Consider the following 19,518-nt stretch of genomic DNA (forward strand, 5'->3'; position numbering starts at 1 on the left):
ATTTAAATATTTTGAATTGGTGGTGTAATAATTTAATATTTGATATTAAATTATTTAATTAATTAAATTGTATAATTAAAATTATTTTTATTTAAAATTAATTAATTGAATTATTTTTATTTAAAATTAAGTTTTTGTTTTTTTTAGAAATTCAAACTTCAAAAATCATTTTTATTTAAATTTTAAGAAAATTATTTTTTAAAAATGAATTTTGAAGGGTTAGTGGATTTGTCCAGTTTTCTCCACTAACTCTTCCACTTTGATAGCACCTCATTGCTTTTTTATGGATGTCAATTTTTTATGCAATCGGATTTACATGCTGGTTTTGAATAAAAATAGCTTTCAATCAACTGAGATTTGATGGGTTCATTGCTAAATTTTAGAAAATTGGAATGAAGAAGGGTTCATTAATTTGAGAAAAAAACTCAAAGAAGATCTCTTCAAAATTCCCTTAATTCATTCTCATTTTGGATCCCACAATCCAATCTAAGGTCCTAGAGAATAGTAGGGAAGATCAAGTAGTGGTCTACAACTTGTTGGAGAGGAGATTCAAGCTAGAATTTGAAGGATTGAAGAGTTCAACAAAGGTATACTTCTGAAACCCTATTTCTCTTAATGAACATGCTTACTTGTTTGCTTAAACTGATGAAATTAGAGTGTTTAAGATCCTAATTGCTTCTACATGTTGAATATCAACACCATCAAAAGTAACTAGGTATGAAAAGGGAATTTCTTTAGATCAATCTCATTACATAGAGAAGATTCTAAAGAAATATAATTACTTTGAATGTAAACCAGCATGTACTCTTTATGACCCTAGTGTTAAATTATTCAAGAACACTGGAGACGATATTAATCAATCTGAGTATGCGAGCATCATAGGTAGTCTCAAATATATTGTTGGTTGGACTAAGTCCGATATAGCTTATGTTGTAGGATTACTTTGTAGGTTTACAAGCAGACCTAGTATAGAGCACTGGAATGTTGAAGAAAGGGTTATGAGGTACTTGAAGAAAACACAAAGCCTAGGATTACATTATCAGAAGTTTCCCACTATCCTGGAAAGGTTCAGCAATGCTGACTGGAACTCCCTCTCAGATGATTTAAAGGCTACTGGTGGCTATATTTTTAATATAGCGGGTGGAGTTGTCTCTTGAAAGTCCAAGAAACAGACTATTTTAGCCCAACTTATGATGGAGTCAGAAATGATAGCATTAACAATAGCTAGTGAATAAGCAGACTGGCTTAGAAGTTTGCTACCAAAGATTCCCTATGGAAAAATCGATACTAGCTATATTGATCCATTGCGATTGTACTGCAGTAATCACAAAAGTTTAGAACCGTTATTATAACGGAAAGAGATGACAAATACGTCGTAAGCACAGTACCATTACAGAGTTCCTCACTACTGGTGAAGTTAGAGTGTATCACATACAAACTGATGAAAACTTGGCAGATCCTTTGACAAAAGGACTAGCCAAAGAGAAGGTTTTCAAAACCTCATAAAGAATAGGACTCATACTTATAGAAAGATAAATCACGTGTGAGGAAAACTCAACCTATAGATTGGAGATCCAAAAAATAGGTTCAATGGGTAATAATTGATCACAAGTGATATGAAGTGAATCATGCTGAAACAAACACAGAGTTCCAATCCTATGACCTAGAGTCTGAGCATGATATTCTAAAACGTAAGAAATGTTGAACTTAGTTCTTAATGATATCTATACTTGATGTCAAGTGGAGTACTTAGCTACAGGAATACTCTTGATAGACTCACCTATGTGAATGTGGAAGTGGGAGCTGCTTCCTATGGAATTTTAGGCAAATTCTCTAAAGTGTTCACTAAACGAGGATACACGTGCTAGGTCTTAAAGCATGGGCTTTCGAACTATACCTTAATAATATTGTGTGTGAGATATTATTAGAGATAGAGTTCAAAACCAAGAGTTACTCTAGTATTTCTAGATCATCTTTACTATGTAAAGGTTCAAGTCATAAGACATCTTTATTTAGGCACAGTATGGTACAAACTGATATTACTCTATGGAAAAAAAATCCTTTGTTTTAAATTTTAAAGTGAGGGATTGTTAGTGAAATTTTTTTTAAATGGAAATAAAAAAAGGAAAAAAGGTATCCCACATTGGTTATTTTATCAATGGAAAGTTTCCTCATATACCCCACATTTGCTTGTGGGTTTGGGCCCTAAGGGGTACCCATATTTTAGAGGGGATAAGGAGATAAGGAAAAGTGGGTATGGTGGACATTCTCTAAGTTTGATGCCCATGTTTGAAACATTCACGTCATTTCTCAATTACAACTATTCAAATTGAGTAGAGATATGTTTGAAAAATCATGGATATGAAGCATCTCCATCGTGTTTGAATGGACAATCACGTCTTTTTCCTTTTAAAATTTTATAAAATTCCTATCTTTTATTTTCTCTTTAAGTAGTTGTAATTATTCGAGTCGAACAGTGAAAATAATTAGAAAATTTCAAAAAAAAACTAGACATTTAAAAAAAATTCGATTTTTTTAATTAACTATGTCCGCTTAGTTCCAGTTTTTCAATTTCATAGTCTTGATTATATACAATTATATAGTTTCACACACTAATATCATTTTCAACAAAGGGATATGCCTTTTTTATGTGTGACTTTTTCTAATTTCCAAATTTTATCAAATTTTAGATTTATTTTTTACCCAAAACTTTCATTTCTAAAAAAAAAATAAATTTGAAAAAACCACAAAAAATACATATATTTATTTTGTTAACCTCATTAAAACTTTTTTCATTGAATTTTCACATCATTTTACATCAAAATTAAATTAGTGTGAGTTTTTTTTTCTTTAACCATCCAAAACTTTCATAACTTTCACATCATTTCACCTCAAAATATTCCTAAACTTTATACTATTTTATAATTATTTTTTATTTTTTTTAAATTGATGCTATCAGATCAATATTTATACTAATATTTACAATAGACATCTAAATGTTATATTTATAAAAACTGTGATTAAAATTGATCAATTATATTCTAATCAAACCACAATCAAGATTTCATTAACTAATTATAACAATTTCCTTCAATTTTTCTCGAATTTTTCATTGATATCAACTTAGGTTTTATGGAGTGGGGTGAGTTTAGGAAATAGTATACTCATTTCTTCCCAAAATTCTCCATTTAATTTCCACGGTGTAAATTCTCGTGGATCCATTTTCCAACAGATTCCCCTGAATTTTTCCACCAAATAGAATGAACGTTTTTTTTCAAAAAATATATGTTCAAACGGGTGATTTCTAATAAATGAAATCATAGATATCCTAATAAAAACAAGTCCACAAGTGTCCTAAGAAAACTATACTCGAAATATAATGAAAATGTTCAACCTTTAAATTTTAATAAGGTATACATTCTTCCATTTAAACATTACAAAACATACAGAAAACAAATCATCTCGGTGTAATCGGGGATTCTCAACTCCCATGGGATAAATTTCCAAACACATCGTATGGGAAAGAGTTCGCTACAATAATTATGTTTAAACTCTTATATCTATTTTGAAGGCTTTAACAACAAAATTGAAAGCTTAGATCTTAAACATCTTACAGTTCGAACCAAAGAACCAAATATATAGTCTTAACAATTCAGACTACTTGTAATTAACCAAATAACACTACCCCACACCACTGAGTGGACCCAACTGGGAAAAGAACATCTAATTATGTAGATCAACTCAACCATAAAAGCAGTTTAAACAAGTCCAAGTGCATGGAGAGAGAAAGAGCTAGGCAGTGGGCAAGCATTCCATTAGTTAGAAGATGCTAAAGTTGATGAAAGCATTCCATTAGTAAATCAGGGATTTCATTGGAAATCACAATAAGTTATTTCTCACCATGATGCATTACAGGTACTGAATGTCTGTTCCAAACAGCACACAGAAGGTGTTCACACTGTGGGGAGCGGAACATTTTTTTTTTTGTTGGATGAAACTAAAAAAAATGGTGCTTACAACTGGTGTAAATTATAATTGATTAGACATACAGTACATACAGATACCACCTCCGGTAGGCCACACAACCCATGTAGAACAAACAATACTACGGCAATGACCACCAGGTGCATTCAATTCATATGAAGATGTTAACTCCAGAAAAGGCAGGAAACAGCGGCAAAGAATTAAAAGGGCAGAGAGGAGAGAAAGAGACAGACAGGAACGGTACCGAAATTGGAAGAGATCAGCAGCGTCTTGCACAAAGGGATGATCATTTACGTTCACCAATTCGGCAAAAATCATCCAGGCACAACACATTTGAAGCCAAACCAGACACCTAACTGCGCACTGGACCTGTTACCGGGTCACGACTTGAACCAGAATCCTTCTGCTTCAAAGAAAGGTTAGCAAATTGATTATCGAGGTCTTTGCTCGGCGTACGCCGATGACTAGAAGAAGGTCGTAGTTGTTGTGGTTGTTGCTGCTGATGATGTTGCTGCTGATGCACATTTCTTAACCTTCCAATCTCCCTCTCCAGTACTTCCTGCTCCACTGGATATAGTTTCATCCCTTAGCTTTCTTGTAGAAATAAAATGGGGAATATCGTACTACTCAAGAGTATGGCAGGTAAGAATTCTATCAAAACATGGAATTGTCTACAAAGTAGCAACTCCTCTCTCTAATGTTAATACTTGTGCATATATATTTTACCCAACTAGGTTAGCATTACCTTAGCACCCTCACCAAACAGCACAATCACAAAAAAAATAAATAAATAAATAAATAAAGGTTTCACAAAATATATGCACAATAAAGTTCAGAACACTCAACAAAACCTAAAAAGGTCGGTACAAAATCAACTGCAAAATAAAAGTTAAGATGCCACCACAAAGAAGGGAAAATAATACTAGAGTCGTCAACACGGTGGTCTTCTCAATATGAGAAACCACACACCCCATTTAAGAAAACAAACATAAGCACTTATTCCAAGCTAAAATGTCAACGTCAAAGTGATGAGATCATGAGTGGAGGGTACGTCACTGTATGGAGAATCCCTTCCCAACAGTAATTAGCATCAACAAAAGTTTCGGGCTAGAGTGACCAAATGAATAGAAGCTGCCACGTTGTCCTAAAAAGTACAAAACTAAAGGGATAGCAAAATAACCTTTAACAAAACTTCTGTTAAGTACTCAGACAGATGAATCCACCGCAGTAATGACCAGCCACAGTTTAACGCAACCAAAATAAACAGCCGAACCTAAACTACAGAAATAATGTTATCAAATGGGCTCAGAGAGACTCTTAGTGTCTGAAGTTACCAGTATCTGCCATGAGAAGGGTGGTTGTCTGATCTGTAACCATCAAAATTCAAAGCTTCTAGCCATTGTTAGCATGAAGCTTTGGGACGAGCTCCGTGTATCAAAACTTGGCAATGGTTTATGTGCAAACTTTTGGCATCATACCCAAGCCCCAGTATCCTCCTTTTAAGATCAGGTTTCCTACATTTTTTGCTATCATGGCACGGGGAGCTATTGGGAGTGGTGTGATCCAAAAATGTACTAATTTTCCAGTACGAACAGGTAAAACTAATTTACTCACTATTTCCTAATTTTGAAAGGAGGGGGAGAAAAAAAAGGGGGAGCTCACTGTCCAGAATCAATGACTTCTTCTACCAGCATGATTTCATACTTAATGCGAGCAACTCTAATAACAATTCATTTGGCATACTATTAGTATTATTTTTTGACATGTGGTCATTAAATCGACTAGTGATTTTTTTAGTTATCTTCATCAAAATATACATATATATATATTAGACAACATTATTTTTTCGATATCTAAATTAATTTTTGGATCATAGTATTCAACCTCAATATTAGACATTGGATGTGGATATCCACTCAATTGTTTTTCTAAATTCATTTAAAAAGCAAGTAGAAAATGAGTTCTGAATTTTGTAAATAGGGCAAATCAAATAATATGATCGGCATTGAAGTGGTGTGAGGTCCAAAAATGAACTTCAGAAACATTAAAAATAAAGTTGCACACTAAATAAAAGATAAATATAATGTTGATGAAGACTATTAAGAAATCACTAGTTAATCTAGTAAACAAATATTAATCAATAATATCAATGAAGATAATGGATTGTAATGGAGTTACACGCAACAAATCAGGGCGGTTCTGAATTCACATGCAAATATATCAAGTTTGGATCACAAGAGCTTCAACCTTTTTTAAATTAGTTAATTACTTGTTTGTGCACACAATTCAAAAACTTTCCAAAAAACGTATAATTTCAGAAAACCTAATAATGTGTATATATATATATATATATATGAAAGATAAAAGATATGTTTAAACATATTTTAAATGGGTCTCTGTACTTTTGTTGTAGTACCATTTTAGCCCTTACACCATCATATGTTTCAATTTGCACTATATACTTGAGAACAAAATTTTCTAATGGTCCTTTCATATCCATCTCTTAGTGACGTAAAGATCCACATAGCACCGTATTAGCTCACTAATGGTGTTGCATCATTCATCAAGTACAAGAACTAAAATGAAATAATGTAATATACAAGGATAAAATAGGGACCAATGTCTAATTTAACATTATTAATTATTATTTTTTATAAAGAAAGCCCATAGGAGGGTTTTTTGTTTTGGTTATTTGGGGTTTGGGTTGATTTCTTATCTATTTCTCGTCAAATGAAATTCCTTAGTCGGTTTCCTCATTAAAAGAGAGCGTTAGTCGGTTTCCTCATTAAAAGAGAGCGGCTACATTAATCATTTTCCAGGAAAGAATACCCTCCCTTAATCTATTTCTAGCCCATCAATAATTCTGTCAGTTCTACGTAATAATACCATGAAGTCCTTTTGCAGATAAATACCATAGTTGATGATTCAAGTAAAATTTACCCAAAAATGTCTAAATTAAAATATCTACCTATATTTCAAATCAATCTTACCAACTTACCTATCTACCAACGTATCTATCAATATACAGAGAACGCGAGATATCTCGAAAATAAGGGCTTACAGTATTTAATTAGCTGCTCTTGAGCTAAATTCTCTAACCGCTGCTTGAGGGCTTTGTTTTCCATGCTAAGAATAAGATTTTGCTGGTTGAGAAATTCGAGCTCAGCTGAGACTTCAGAGCCCTCTGCCTATGGAATAATAAATATTGAGGTGATATTTGAGCTTTTACATCAACTGTATGAACCTACTAATTCATAATTTCAGCATACAATACTGACCTGCAAAGCTTGTACTTTCCTTTCAAGCTCAGCTATATATTGAAGTTTCCGGACCCTTGAACGCTGAGCAAATTGCCTGTATCATTTGAATTTTAAATTAAACCATGCAAGTTGCAAATGCACTTAACAGGATCACGGTTATCCGCTCTTAAATAAAGGAACGGCATTATCAAGTATTAATAAAACCATCTTAATGTCATGCTATGTCAGATTAATGAAAACAAAAATATAAAATAAATATTAAAAAAAAAAAAAAGAAACATTCACAAATCATTGAATAACACCCAGTGAAACAGTATATAGCATAATAAATAACGAGACACGAAAAGCACAAAACTTGTATTTTGTGAAGAGCAAGAGGGGGATAATCAGCATGAGAAGAAAATGTCCTGCACTGTGAGCATCATTGTTGTCATATCATCATAAGTAAAAATAAAATATGAACCAATTGCAAACACATTTAAGATAGTAATCAGGACCTTGCAACATTTCATGGTCTACAAACTCAAATGATATTGCATATTTAAGTTTTTTGTGGCCAAAAAGTTTTACAAGTGACCAATGTAGAGAATTCAATGATCTCTACTGTGGCATCCAACACTGAATTAGATGGAGAATGACCAAATAGCAACATAACATTTCATTCATAGAGCACAAACTAGGACACCATCGAGTTATTCAAGGAGGTGTCTCCTTATTTTCCATCTTATGGTTCCGCCACAAGAGTTAGGAGGTGTCATCTCCCTTTGTATTTCTTATTGTTCATTAAAATGAAAGAATGAAAGGTCGGCAGTTTCTTTCTTCCTTTTTATATTTGTGAGTGTCTAAGCTAGTTTACGCACCTCGACTAATCTCACGAGGCAACCTGTCTGACTCCTACAACATTTGGATGCCAAGGAAAGTTAGGATTCTTTTTCATTTTTTTATATCCATCAATGTATAGGCCAACTTGCGTACGCCTCGACTAATCTACCTAGACAATCCACTTGACCCTACAACATTTTGGTACCAAGAAAACTGATAAATTTCCCTATTTTCAACTATTTGGGGGCATAGTTTGACTCTAATACAATATCATAAAACATTTAACTGTTAAATTTTTGGCAAGTTTGACTTGAAAACTTGAAAACCAGAATTTAAGCCATGCTACTCGAATTTGAGCTCTGTAGTAGCTATTCTCTTGTTGACAGGAGAAATTACGACAATTCTATGTAAAAATTATATCAAATAGTTTTTGAGGAAAAAATATAGGAATGTTCCAAAACAATTTATTCTTAATGCATTATTGTAGAAATACAACTCAATAAAGTCGTTTACTCCTATACCAGGTTGAAAGATTATAAGTGATGATAAGTGTTTGAAGATAGAAAGAGAATACTAGGTATGGAGATTTGATATAGGATACCATTAAAAAGTAAAAGAATGTGTAACATAAAAGAAAATAGTAAATAAATAAAGTCATAAAATAGCAGATAAAATAATGCCTAATAATACATGGGTTTTTTAAACACTTCACGGCATATATAAAAATCTTCAATGAATTATAAAAACCTAAAAGAATTTTAAATACAGCTATAAGTGATAAGCAGGAAAAAAATAGGGAGAAAAAAATAAAGCTGCGCATATTCAATTAAAACAAGCACTGTAGGTCTAGATGTTAGCCAAGATTCAGTCCAGCGTGTATATACAGAATCACAGATGCTAAAATAAAGTAAAACATCATATACATACTGTTTGGCACGTTTATTTTCTGTATCAGACACGGATGATTTTCCAAGAGAAGCATCTTTCCTGTCAGAAGAGACTTTTGGATCGTGTGAACCAGACTCATTTGGATCCTGTTTCTCACTTGCTGTAGAAGGCAAACCATCTGCTTCCTGCGGAGTGCTTAATGGTCCTGAGGTATGAATACCAATGTTCTCCCTAGGAGAATGAAGAGCAATGGGATTATTCATGGTAGATAAAGATGACTCCCACACCCTATTTTTCTGTTTTGTTACATTCGGTTCAGTATAGAGTGAAGCATGCCTTGCATCTCTCTGATGATCAAATTCTTGATATAACCAAGAGTGTCCAGGAATTGCATTCGCATATCTAAATTCCTCTTGCATGATACTATCAAAATTAACGTTAGCAGCATCTGTATATGCAAAGGAGTCACTCGACGAACGTCGATGACCAACTCTGCGAACAGGGGTCTCTGGCTCATTAAGAAGATCATCAAGCCAAGAAGGCTGCTCCTCTATTAAATTACTTTCGGAAGAAGTTCTTTGATGGTAGCTGTTACCATCTCTTGGTCTCTGAACAGCTTTTGCTCCAATTACAGTATTAGGAACATATTCCGTATATGATGGAGAAACACTAGGAAAGGGACTTTTAGGAGGGAGTAGTGCATGTTTCCCAGAACTCATAAAACTTCTAATGTTGGATGACCCTTTAGAATTTGCCATAGTAAGTAATATGAAAAATTCCTTTTTCTGTAACATGATAAGAAATAAGTCAGAAATAAATCGACATGGTCAATGGATTAAGGTTAAGAGGCAGTAATAAAGGGCAGTCCAATAAACATCTGTAACTATAATTAAAACCCTTTGCACCTATGCTAAAATAACGTATTGCTTTCATCTACATTTTGCCATGTGCACGTTAATGTTGCTCCGAAACCATGAACTATGCCACAAAGTGGCACTGAAAAACAGAGACATTCAATAGCAGATCAGCCAAAAAAACATCAAATACTCAGAGAACTGAACACCAAAACTTCACAATTTATGAAGAAGTGGGAGTAGCTAATGTGTAAAGAAAACAAAGGGAACCCAATTCAATCAAAAAGAATAAAATAAAAATCGAAATCTTACACAACACCATACCTGCCCTAGGTTTTTTTTTAAAAAAAACATATACCCTTACCTATTTAACTACAAAACTAGGGAGAGAAGATTGATATCGACCATTATCTCCTCAACTAAATAGAAACATCGGGTCATTCTGGAGAATAGGATTTTTAAGGCTCCAAGTCACCAACTAACAAAAAGAAAAATATGTAAATTCCTCCCCTTCAATTCCCTCCTACATTTTCTCAGCAACCAAAACAAAGAAACCCAAAGGTTGCATTAAAAATTCAATCGAATTGGAAAAACAATTTCAGTGATGAGAACAAATCGAGAAGACAAAGAAACAAACAAACCCGAGATTTGAAAGGTAGACGAGAAAACTGGCGAAGAAATGGCATAAAATCAGAACGAATTCGATAAAATGCAAGCGGGAAAAATGGGAAACAATTCTTGTGTTCAACAAAACATAAAGGGGAGAGATAGAGAAACAAACCTTTGTGTGGCGATTGAGTGAAGAACGAAGATCTTCGAAGCGTAACGCGAAAAGGGAATGAAATCAAAGCGAAAAATGTTCTCAAAAAAGTTCACCTTCTCTTTAGGGTTTGTATTTTGGACCCCCACCTCTCAAGATGCTGAGCTCTCTCTCTTCTCTCTCTTCCCTTCTCTTCTCTTCTCTTCTCTTTTTTCTTCTTCTCTCTCTTCCCTTCCCTATGTTTGAGACTGAAATTAAGTTGGTGCAGGTGCAAGAGCTTTAGATTGAAAAAAATAATTAATTAATTAATTTAAACTAATTATTGAAAAAAAATGAAAAAAATTATATATTTTTCATCTTCTGGTTCTAGCTTTTGTTGTCTCCATACCTAACTGGCCAACTCAAGTTTTTGTTTTTTCCTTTTTTCGTTTTTTTTCCGTCAAATGATCCATATATTTGTTAACAGTTATAATTGTTGTTGTTTTTTTAGTAAATAATAAGAAGAATCTTCGACCTCAAAGAAATGAGTACAAATACGTGTTTTATAGTTTCATTGTTATTGTTTTTTGTACTAAATTATAAAAAAAATATTCCTGAAGGTTGTATTTTGTTTTAAAATATTTATAAACTTTCAAATTTTACATTAATATCCTTAGATTTTAAGAATGTTCAAAATACTTTTCTTAGTAAGAGTGTACCTGGGTTTGGTTGGATTGATAGTGTTTTTTGGACAAACTCTAAAACTCAAGCTGCTTGGATTGGCAATCCAAAAGATCCGAACACAATCTCCAACCCAATTATGGGTTGTCGGATTATAACTTATTTTTTTCTCATTAATTTAAAGTACATAAAATTATCTACAACACATGACTAATAACTAAAATCTCATATAATTCAAATGTTAAAAACCAAATATCTATGATATTTATTTCAAAGTTTAAACAAATACAAATATCATAACAATTTTAAAAGAAAAATATTAAAAATTCATAAATTTATTAACCCAAAGTAGTCAACCTATAAACAAAGATATATATATATATATGTATGTATGCATGTACGTTCGGGCTGGATTGGATCAACCCGAATTTTTACAAGTTCAATTCAACTCAATCCAAGAACAAAACTAACTCAACTCAACCCTTATAGTTTGGGTTAAGTTGTCAAATTGTTCGGACTATCGAGTTTTTTTAAAACTCCTACTTATTAGGACTAGTACTTTGTTTTAAAATATTTTTTGAACTTTTAAAAATTTCATTAATATCTTAACTTTATTTTTTTTAGAAAAATAGAAATATTTCTATCATTAGTAAATTGATGAAAATTGCTTATAGTTTGAAATATACTTTCAAAAGTTGCATTAATACCTTTAACTTCAAAAAAATTAAAAAACATATTAACAATCGCATATGGATGAAACCCTTTATTTATATTTCATCATTTCCCTCTTCTATTTTCTCTCACTTCTATCTATTTCAATCTATGACCTAATAATTCCTCATTGCTCTTTTTTTTTTTTCTTATCTAGATGTCAATTAACTTATGTTTGATGGATTTGTTAAAAAATAGTTAATATGACATAGACATATTAAACAAAAATTTGGTGGAGATTTATTGTTTATTTTTAAAGTTCATGAACCCGTTAGAGATAAAACTAAAATTTAAGAATCTATTCAATACTTTTTAAAATTCTAAAAAGGACTAAACTTTTAATTTTAGCATTTCTTAGGTTTGTCTTCTTTCTTAAAATATGGTGAATCTATATCCAAATTCAAGAAACACAACAAGTATTAGAAATGACTCCTTTTCGCTAGAGTTTAAAGTGCCTTATATTTTGAAAATGTGTTTTAAAAATGGATAGACAAACAAAGTGTTTCTAAACTTAATTCTTAAAATAGAAAATGAAATATGAAAACTAACTCGGTGAACTGACAAATAAATTTACAAAAATCCAAAGTAACGATTGGGTTATACTATCTTGTGTAGGTTTAATTAATCAAGATTAATCTTCAGTTGGTGAAGAATGCTTGAGAAAAGCTCTGTTTCTTCGGATAAAACTCTCTATGTTTTTCTCTCTTATTCGATAAGCACTGTTAATTCCTCGATGTGTATATACCCGTTACTCGATGAGTTCTGCTCATTACTCAATGATTTTTTTCTTTTTTCCTCGATGATTTTATGTTCTTTCTTCGATGGAACTCGACGAGTATTAATCTTTACACAATCCTACTCGATGAGTATTAATCTTTACTCGATGCAACTCGATGAATGAAATTCTCGACTCGATGAGAGAAATTCGTGACTTGATGCAACTCGATACTCTGAAAACGTTATGATTTGATTATAAGATCGTGTTCTCGTTGATTTGCAAAGAAACAAATGAAGATTTAAGAAGAAGATAAAGGGAAGAAGAAGGAACACACAGAGTTACGTGGTTCGGCCAATAAGCCTACGTCCACAGGAAGGTTCTTTTCTTTCTCACTTGAAGATTGTTTACCGTAGTTGTAGTTTACAGAAAAATAGAAAATACTATTAATTCTCTTTTTTTTTTTTTTTTTTTTGTTCTGATAAGTGGTATTTATAACACATACCATCTAACCATTACAAGATAAAGTTTGTTATGTAAACTAAACTAGTTGAAATGGTATTTGAGTCGCTATTTTTACAGTAACCATAATAAGACATGAATTTAGGTGACAAAATTAAGCAAGTAAAAACATGAACAACTCGACATAAAACATATCTAAAACTAGGCAATAAAAATGGCCACACCCAACAACGTGAATTGTCCTCTAGTCACAAATTTAAATGTAAGAGAACTGCTTAATCAAGGCAGTGTATTATTACTTTCACTACCAAGTTCCGTTCATTGAGAGGTTTAGCCCTTCATGATTATTCATCTAATTAGTTGTGTTCTTCTTTCAACAGAATCGTCGACTACCAACAACTCAATTAAATCGTGTTGATCTTGACCTAGAGGAATGGGTATATGGAGCAGTCTCAACGACTTTACTGAGTGTACAAGGTGAAGAATAAGCTCCATCACATGTAGAGATCAAATAAAAAGCGAATAGAGACATTGGTACTCCCTCTCTAGTCCGTCCCCCTCTCCCCACACTCGTGGGGATGAAACAACCTCCTGCCATATAAAAGAGATATCGACGTTTCGTTGGAATAATAATGGTATGTGATCTTTCATGTTGAGATGTATTATTTCATGAATAAACATATTTTTTCGTAATTAACCAACTTGAAGAAGAGTTATGACTATTCGGACGGCCACGAATAGTCTATAAATATATGTCTCTTCTTCGAATTGCATCCAACTTTTTCATAAACATAAAACTTTTCTCCCTTTTTATAATTTTATGCAAGTTCGGTTTATTTCCACAAAGGGTAGTTCGTTGGATCTTGTGGACGATGTGCTACTTCCATAAGAAAGTTAATCTGTTCTATCATGAGAGATAATTACTCAAGAAACTCAGACACTAGAGTAAGTAAAATTGTCTTAAGGAAACAATATGAAGTCGTTGGATTTAGATTCTCTTCGGTATACCAAGTTCTATATTTTCTAATTTTTTTATCATCTTATTATTCATATAACAATATTTGACTTAAACTAATCGAGAGAGATGAAGCTCCACCCCATATTATAACATTCGAATTGAAGTGCACAACTAAAGATATAATTTTAGTTTGAACATAAATAATTCGGTTGAAAGCAAAATTAAAAGTTGAAAATTATGAATTATTGGCTATATATGTTAATAAACACACACAAGGTAAGAAGTGAATTATTGTATGTAACTTTTTTTAAAAAGAAATTATTTTATATAACTAGTCATGCATATATTCTAAAACTTGCTTACATCCTATTTTGATTTATAAGCTTTTGTGTTTATATTCTACCTAAATTTCGAAACTTGTGAATATTATATTGTCGGTAATTAGATAAATTTAATTAAAATGCTAACAGAACAGTTTGATTTTTTATTTATAAGCTTTTAGTTGAAGGTTATTGTAAAATGTAACGTCAAAGTAATTAGCATATATTACTTTCTATTAGAACAAAGTTTAAATCTTCCCACCTCATTTGTTATATTAAAAATAAAAGTAAAAAGTAAAACTTATAATGAGTGATTAGTAATAGATTTTCAAACCTAACAAATTTTTCATTAAGATATAATAAATGACAATTGACCAGCACTAAAATAATGTTTATGTAAATTTGAAGAAAAAATAAATATCTAAAAATGGAATAATTAAGATCTATTTAATAACTATTTTGTTTTTTATTTTTTATTTTTGAAAATTAAACTTATTTTCTCTCAATTTCTTATAATGATTTGCATGTTTCTTGAATATAATGATTGAATTTTTAGTCAAATTCCAAAAACAAAAACAAATTTTTAAAAGCTATTTTTTTAAGTTTTCAAATTTTGGTTTGATTTTTTAAACCATTAGTAACAAGTAGATAACAAAGGAAGAATTTAAAAGTGGAAGATCTATAGACTTAATTTTCAAAAACAAAAAACAAAAAATCAAAAACTAAACTATTACTAACCAGGACCTAAAATATAATATTTACAATTTTATTCAAATATAAATATATAGAATTTTTGTGTTATGAGCATTGTGAGTGTGACTGTTGACTATTTAATTGTCAGAATAATCATAAACAAATTAAATTTCAACATTGAATTATGCTTTTAAAAGGAGGAAAAAAAAAAGGCTGAATTATGTTTCTACTTCTTTTTAGAAATATTATTAATATTATCAATAAAATGTAAAATGGCCTCATGAAATCCCTATTAGATTATCCTCAGTTGTTTCTTTTTTAGAAAGTCTGTTTAAATTAACTTTGAAACGGTATGATGTAGCAAACAATTCGAGAAACTAATGAGTATGAAAGGAATCTATCTTAATTTCAAGGGAAATTATCAAAAATGGAAAAAATACAAACTATTTTCATCCTATAGTAAAAAATAATATCAACGGAAATTTTTATAAAATTTCAAATATACCTCGTGATTTTTTTCTGTAATTTTCCCTTCTTCTTCTTCAATTCCTCACCGATTTCTTCTTCTTCATTGATCGATTTCATCATTTTTCTTCTTCTTCTTAAAAGGTTTTCATCCTTGTTCGTAGATTTTTTTTGTAGAGTTCTTCTTTTCCTCCTTTTTCTTCTCCTTCTTCTACGTATCACTTTCTTAGTTGTTTTTTTTTTTCTTTTGGATTTTGTGACTGTTTCTTTTTCATTTCCTTCTTCTTATTCACATTTTGTTAACTAGTAATGTCTTCCAAATATACGATGGTGATGTCTTTATTGATCATTTTCAAAATCTTCTTCATAATTCCCAGGCAACAAAATTGATTGTTTCTTATAAAATCATAAAATATATTACCAAAACTGCATAATTTTGATGATGTATTGTATTATTATTTGTCTCTCTTTGTCTATCTAGAAGATCTTCACTCGACTTATAATAGCTAATATGGTTGGAACATCCAATTCTTAAAATTTTGGACACGATCCACATTTTTATATAACTGTTAGAAGAAAGAAGATATGCATATCTATAACGTAGCTTACATGAACTCGTTCCAATCAGCATCAGAATCCTATGAGTAAATCAAATTTTAATTAATAGGCATATGATATGTTTATAAAAACTTGTAAAAAATAGAAACAAACAAACAATAGTTTGCAATTTGTTTTGTCTTGCTTCAACCCAAAGTTACCTCTAAATCTTCATTTTATATTTAGTCGACGAATTCAAAGGTTTACCAAAGAGACGGACTGATAGACAGATATAGAATTCTATCTTTATATATCACTAATAGACAAAAATAAAAGTCTACATTTGTCTATCAGTGATAGATAGGTATAGAAATTTATTTTTGTCTGTCACTGATATATAGAGATAAACACTATCTCTGACTATCATAGATAGACAGAGACAGATGCATATCTTTGTCTATCTCCATCTCTTTCTTTTTTTCTTGTTTTGTCTAATTCACTACTTTTCATTGTATTGTATTAGTGAGATAAAACTATACGTTTATCGTTGCCTATTACTCATCAATGTGATTAGGTGTATCGGTGATAGACAGAGATAGAAGTTTATCTTTGTCTATCACATATAGATAGAGATAGATGTCTATCTCTGACTATCCCAGATAGATAGAGATAGGAGTCTATCTTTGTCTATCCCTGATAGATAGACAAAGATATATGCCTATCTTTATCTTTCATTATGTTTATCTATCAGTGATAGATAGAGATAGAACTCTATCAGTGTCTATTGATAGACATTGATAGAGTTCTACTTTTGTCTATCACTTATAGACAAAGATATAACTCTATTTCTATCTATCAGTATTAGATATTTTCATTATGTGTTTCTTACAAAATCTTAGTGATAATGCTATAAGAATTATGAGGTTGGTGAAATTTTGGTAGATGACTATATAGACTTTAATGGTTTATTTGGTTTAATATATGCATTAGTAGGTTTGTCAGTTTTATTGGATTTCAGTAAAAATAGTATTCAAATTGTGGTTCCAATAAAAAATGACAAAGATGTGTTTCGATATCTAACTTTGGTTAAAGATGCAATTAGTAGACATCCATTAGTTGCTCATGTAAGTGTTTGTTCTTTGGAAGGGTCTTCTACTGCTATTAGTAGTGTAGGTGAAGATCGTTATAGAATATTATATTTAGGTTCTTCTTCTTCTTCAAGTGATGAAGTTATAAAAGATATTTTTTTTATGGTGATTTGAAGGTAAAAAGTGTATTTGAAAGTAAAGAAGTACTTTCAAAGTATTTTTACATAAATGCAGTGAAGAATAATTTTCAATTTAGGACTACAAGATCAAATTTGAAGTCTGTTGAGTTCAAATGTTTGCAAGAAGACTGCAAATGGTATGTTAGGGCATCTCAGTAAGTACATCTCTGATTATAACTGTCAATTGAACACAACTCAGAGTTGTTACAGGCAAATTCTTTCATCGGTAATTGGCAATTGCTTGATAGATGATTTTAGGTTCATTTCTACTGATCGGTCCATTCCTAGAGATATTATCCATAAGGCTCGTACAAAACGTGGAGTTAATATAAGTTATCAAAAAGCTTGGAGAGCAAAATAACATATAGTAAAGATGTTAAAAGGAGATACAGTTGAATCATACACCTTGATTCCAAGATTTTCTAAAAAGTTGAATGAAATGAATCCAGGTATGATCCATTTTGCTAAGCAAATTTATGATAGACAATGATAGTTATCTATCAATGTCGATCTTAGATTGATGGTGATAGATGTTTATGTTTATTTTAGATAGACATTTATCACCATCTATCTATATAGTTTTGTTACTATTTACGCTAATAGAAATGTTTTTATGTATTTTTACAGGTACCTACACCACTTTAGAAATGGATAATAGTGGTCATTTTAAGTTTTGTTTCATGCTTTTGGTGCATCAATCGAGGGGTGGAAGTGTTATAGACCTATCATACCTATTGATGGTGCATTTTTGAAGTGGCATACTATTAGCAGCTTCATCAGTAGATGGTAATAATCAAATCTTTTCCCTTGCATTTGGTATCGTAGATTGTGAAATGGCGCATCATGAACATGGTTTTTTGAAAACTTACGAAGTAATTTTGGGGAACGAAATAATCTAGTCATTATTTCTGATAGGCATCTTAGCATTCCTAAAGGAGTTTTAAGAGTGTTTGCTAATGTTGCGTACTGTGCGTGCATACAACATCTCTTAAGAAACTTGAAACTTTATTTTAAGGATCCATTGCTTGATAATTATTTCTTTAGTTGTGCTAATTCCTACACTAGTGCTGACTTTGAGTACCACATGAGATCCATAGAGTCAATCTGTTCAAATATTAGAAGTTATCTTAATAGTGTTGTGTTTAAGAAGTGATATCAAGCATATTCATGAAGAAGAAGGTATGGAATGATGACATCGACTGTAGCAGAAAGTATAAACTTAGTTTTTAAATATGCTAGATAATTACCCTTGACTAGCATGCTAAGTTCAATTAGAGATATATTGCGGGTTTTATGATCAAATTAAAGCTGCTTTTGCAATGAAAAATCTTTTGACTTCTTCGGTTGAGAACATATTACAAGGAGAAAATGAAAAGTCAAGAAATTTCTTGGTAAGAATTCTGTCTTTTTCTTATTGTCTATCTCAAATAGACACTGATAGTGCTCTTTTTTTCTATATGTGATAGACAGTGATAGAACTCTATCTTTGTTTATCTCAAATAGACAATGAGAGTATTCTATTTGTTGATACTGATTACTTTCTCGTATTTATCTATTAGTTTGATCCTATAAGCAACACTGAATACAAGATAGTGGATGGACATAAACAGTTCATTGTGAAACTATACTTGGGATCTTGTAGTTGTTGAGTATGGGGTTTTGAGGAAATTCCATGTCCACATGAATTTGTCGTTCTCTGAATGCTTAATTTAGATACCTTTTCTTATGTAGCTGAATTTTATTATAGAAGAATGTTATGAATTGGAGTTCATTGGATAGAAGATGATGTCATGAAAATATTACTTCTTATTGTTAAACGTCAAGCTGGAAGACCTAAAAAACAAAGAATTCCATTTATAGGTAGATTTAAAAGTTCATCAAAATGTACTCGTTGTAATCGTAAAGGCCACAATAGTAGGACTTGCAAACTTGAACCAATTAATCAAATGATTTATCATTATTTTTTCATTGTAATACATGCATAGACATATGAATTGATATTAGAGTTTATTAATGATATTTTCCGATTTATTCTATTCTTGAGTTGTCTATCTCAATCATCTATCACTGTCCATCTCAACCCTCTATCACTGTCTATTTGAGATAATCATCTATCACTATCTATCTCAGATAGACAAATATAGTCATCTATCTCTGTCTAT

At 31.3% G+C, this 19,518-nt stretch overlaps 1 protein-coding gene and 1 long non-coding RNA gene across 2 annotated transcripts; both read right to left on the reverse strand.

Annotated features, from left to right (window-relative positions):
* Positions 1-3,852: 3,852 nt before the first annotated feature.
* Positions 3,853-10,994, reverse strand: LOC120084897 (Basic-leucine zipper (bZIP) transcription factor family protein). The gene is made up of 5 exons (XM_039040711.2): positions 10,590-10,994; positions 8,994-9,739; positions 7,263-7,338; positions 7,046-7,172; positions 3,853-4,551 (listed from the first exon to the last, which is right to left on the reverse strand). Exons 2-5 carry the CDS (start codon positions 9,710-9,712, stop codon positions 4,337-4,339), a joined length of 1,137 nt encoding a protein of 378 aa, XP_038896639.1. The 5' UTR covers positions 9,713-9,739; positions 10,590-10,994; the 3' UTR covers positions 3,853-4,336.
* Positions 10,995-13,303: 2,309 nt separating this feature from the next.
* Positions 13,304-15,765, reverse strand: LOC150038406 (uncharacterized). The gene is made up of 2 exons (XR_016530325.1): positions 15,593-15,765; positions 13,304-13,707 (listed from the first exon to the last, which is right to left on the reverse strand). It is a non-coding gene; the product is annotated as an uncharacterized LOC150038406 (long non-coding RNA).
* Positions 15,766-19,518: the final 3,753 nt, after the last annotated feature.

Source organism: Benincasa hispida, chromosome 1 (assembly GCF_027475165.1).
Source record: "Benincasa hispida cultivar pf3 chromosome 1, pf3_genome.v1.1, whole genome shotgun sequence".
Taxonomy (NCBI): Eukaryota; Viridiplantae; Streptophyta; class Magnoliopsida; order Cucurbitales; family Cucurbitaceae; genus Benincasa; species Benincasa hispida.

Bases quoted from the DNA above. Each gene is read 5' to 3' on its own strand.
- LOC120084897 (XM_039040711.2), bottom strand. From the start codon at position 9,712: ATGGCAAATTCTAAAGGGTCATCCAACATTAGAAGTTTTATGAGTTCT. The intron at 7,173-7,262 runs GTCAGTATTGTA...ATTATTCCATAG, and splicing joins GGAAAGTACAAGCTTTGCAG to GCAGAGGGCTCTGAAGTCTC. The intron at 4,552-7,045 runs GTAAGCCCTTAT...AACTATATCCAG, and splicing joins AGAGCAGCTAATTAAATACT to TGGAGCAGGAAGTACTGGAG.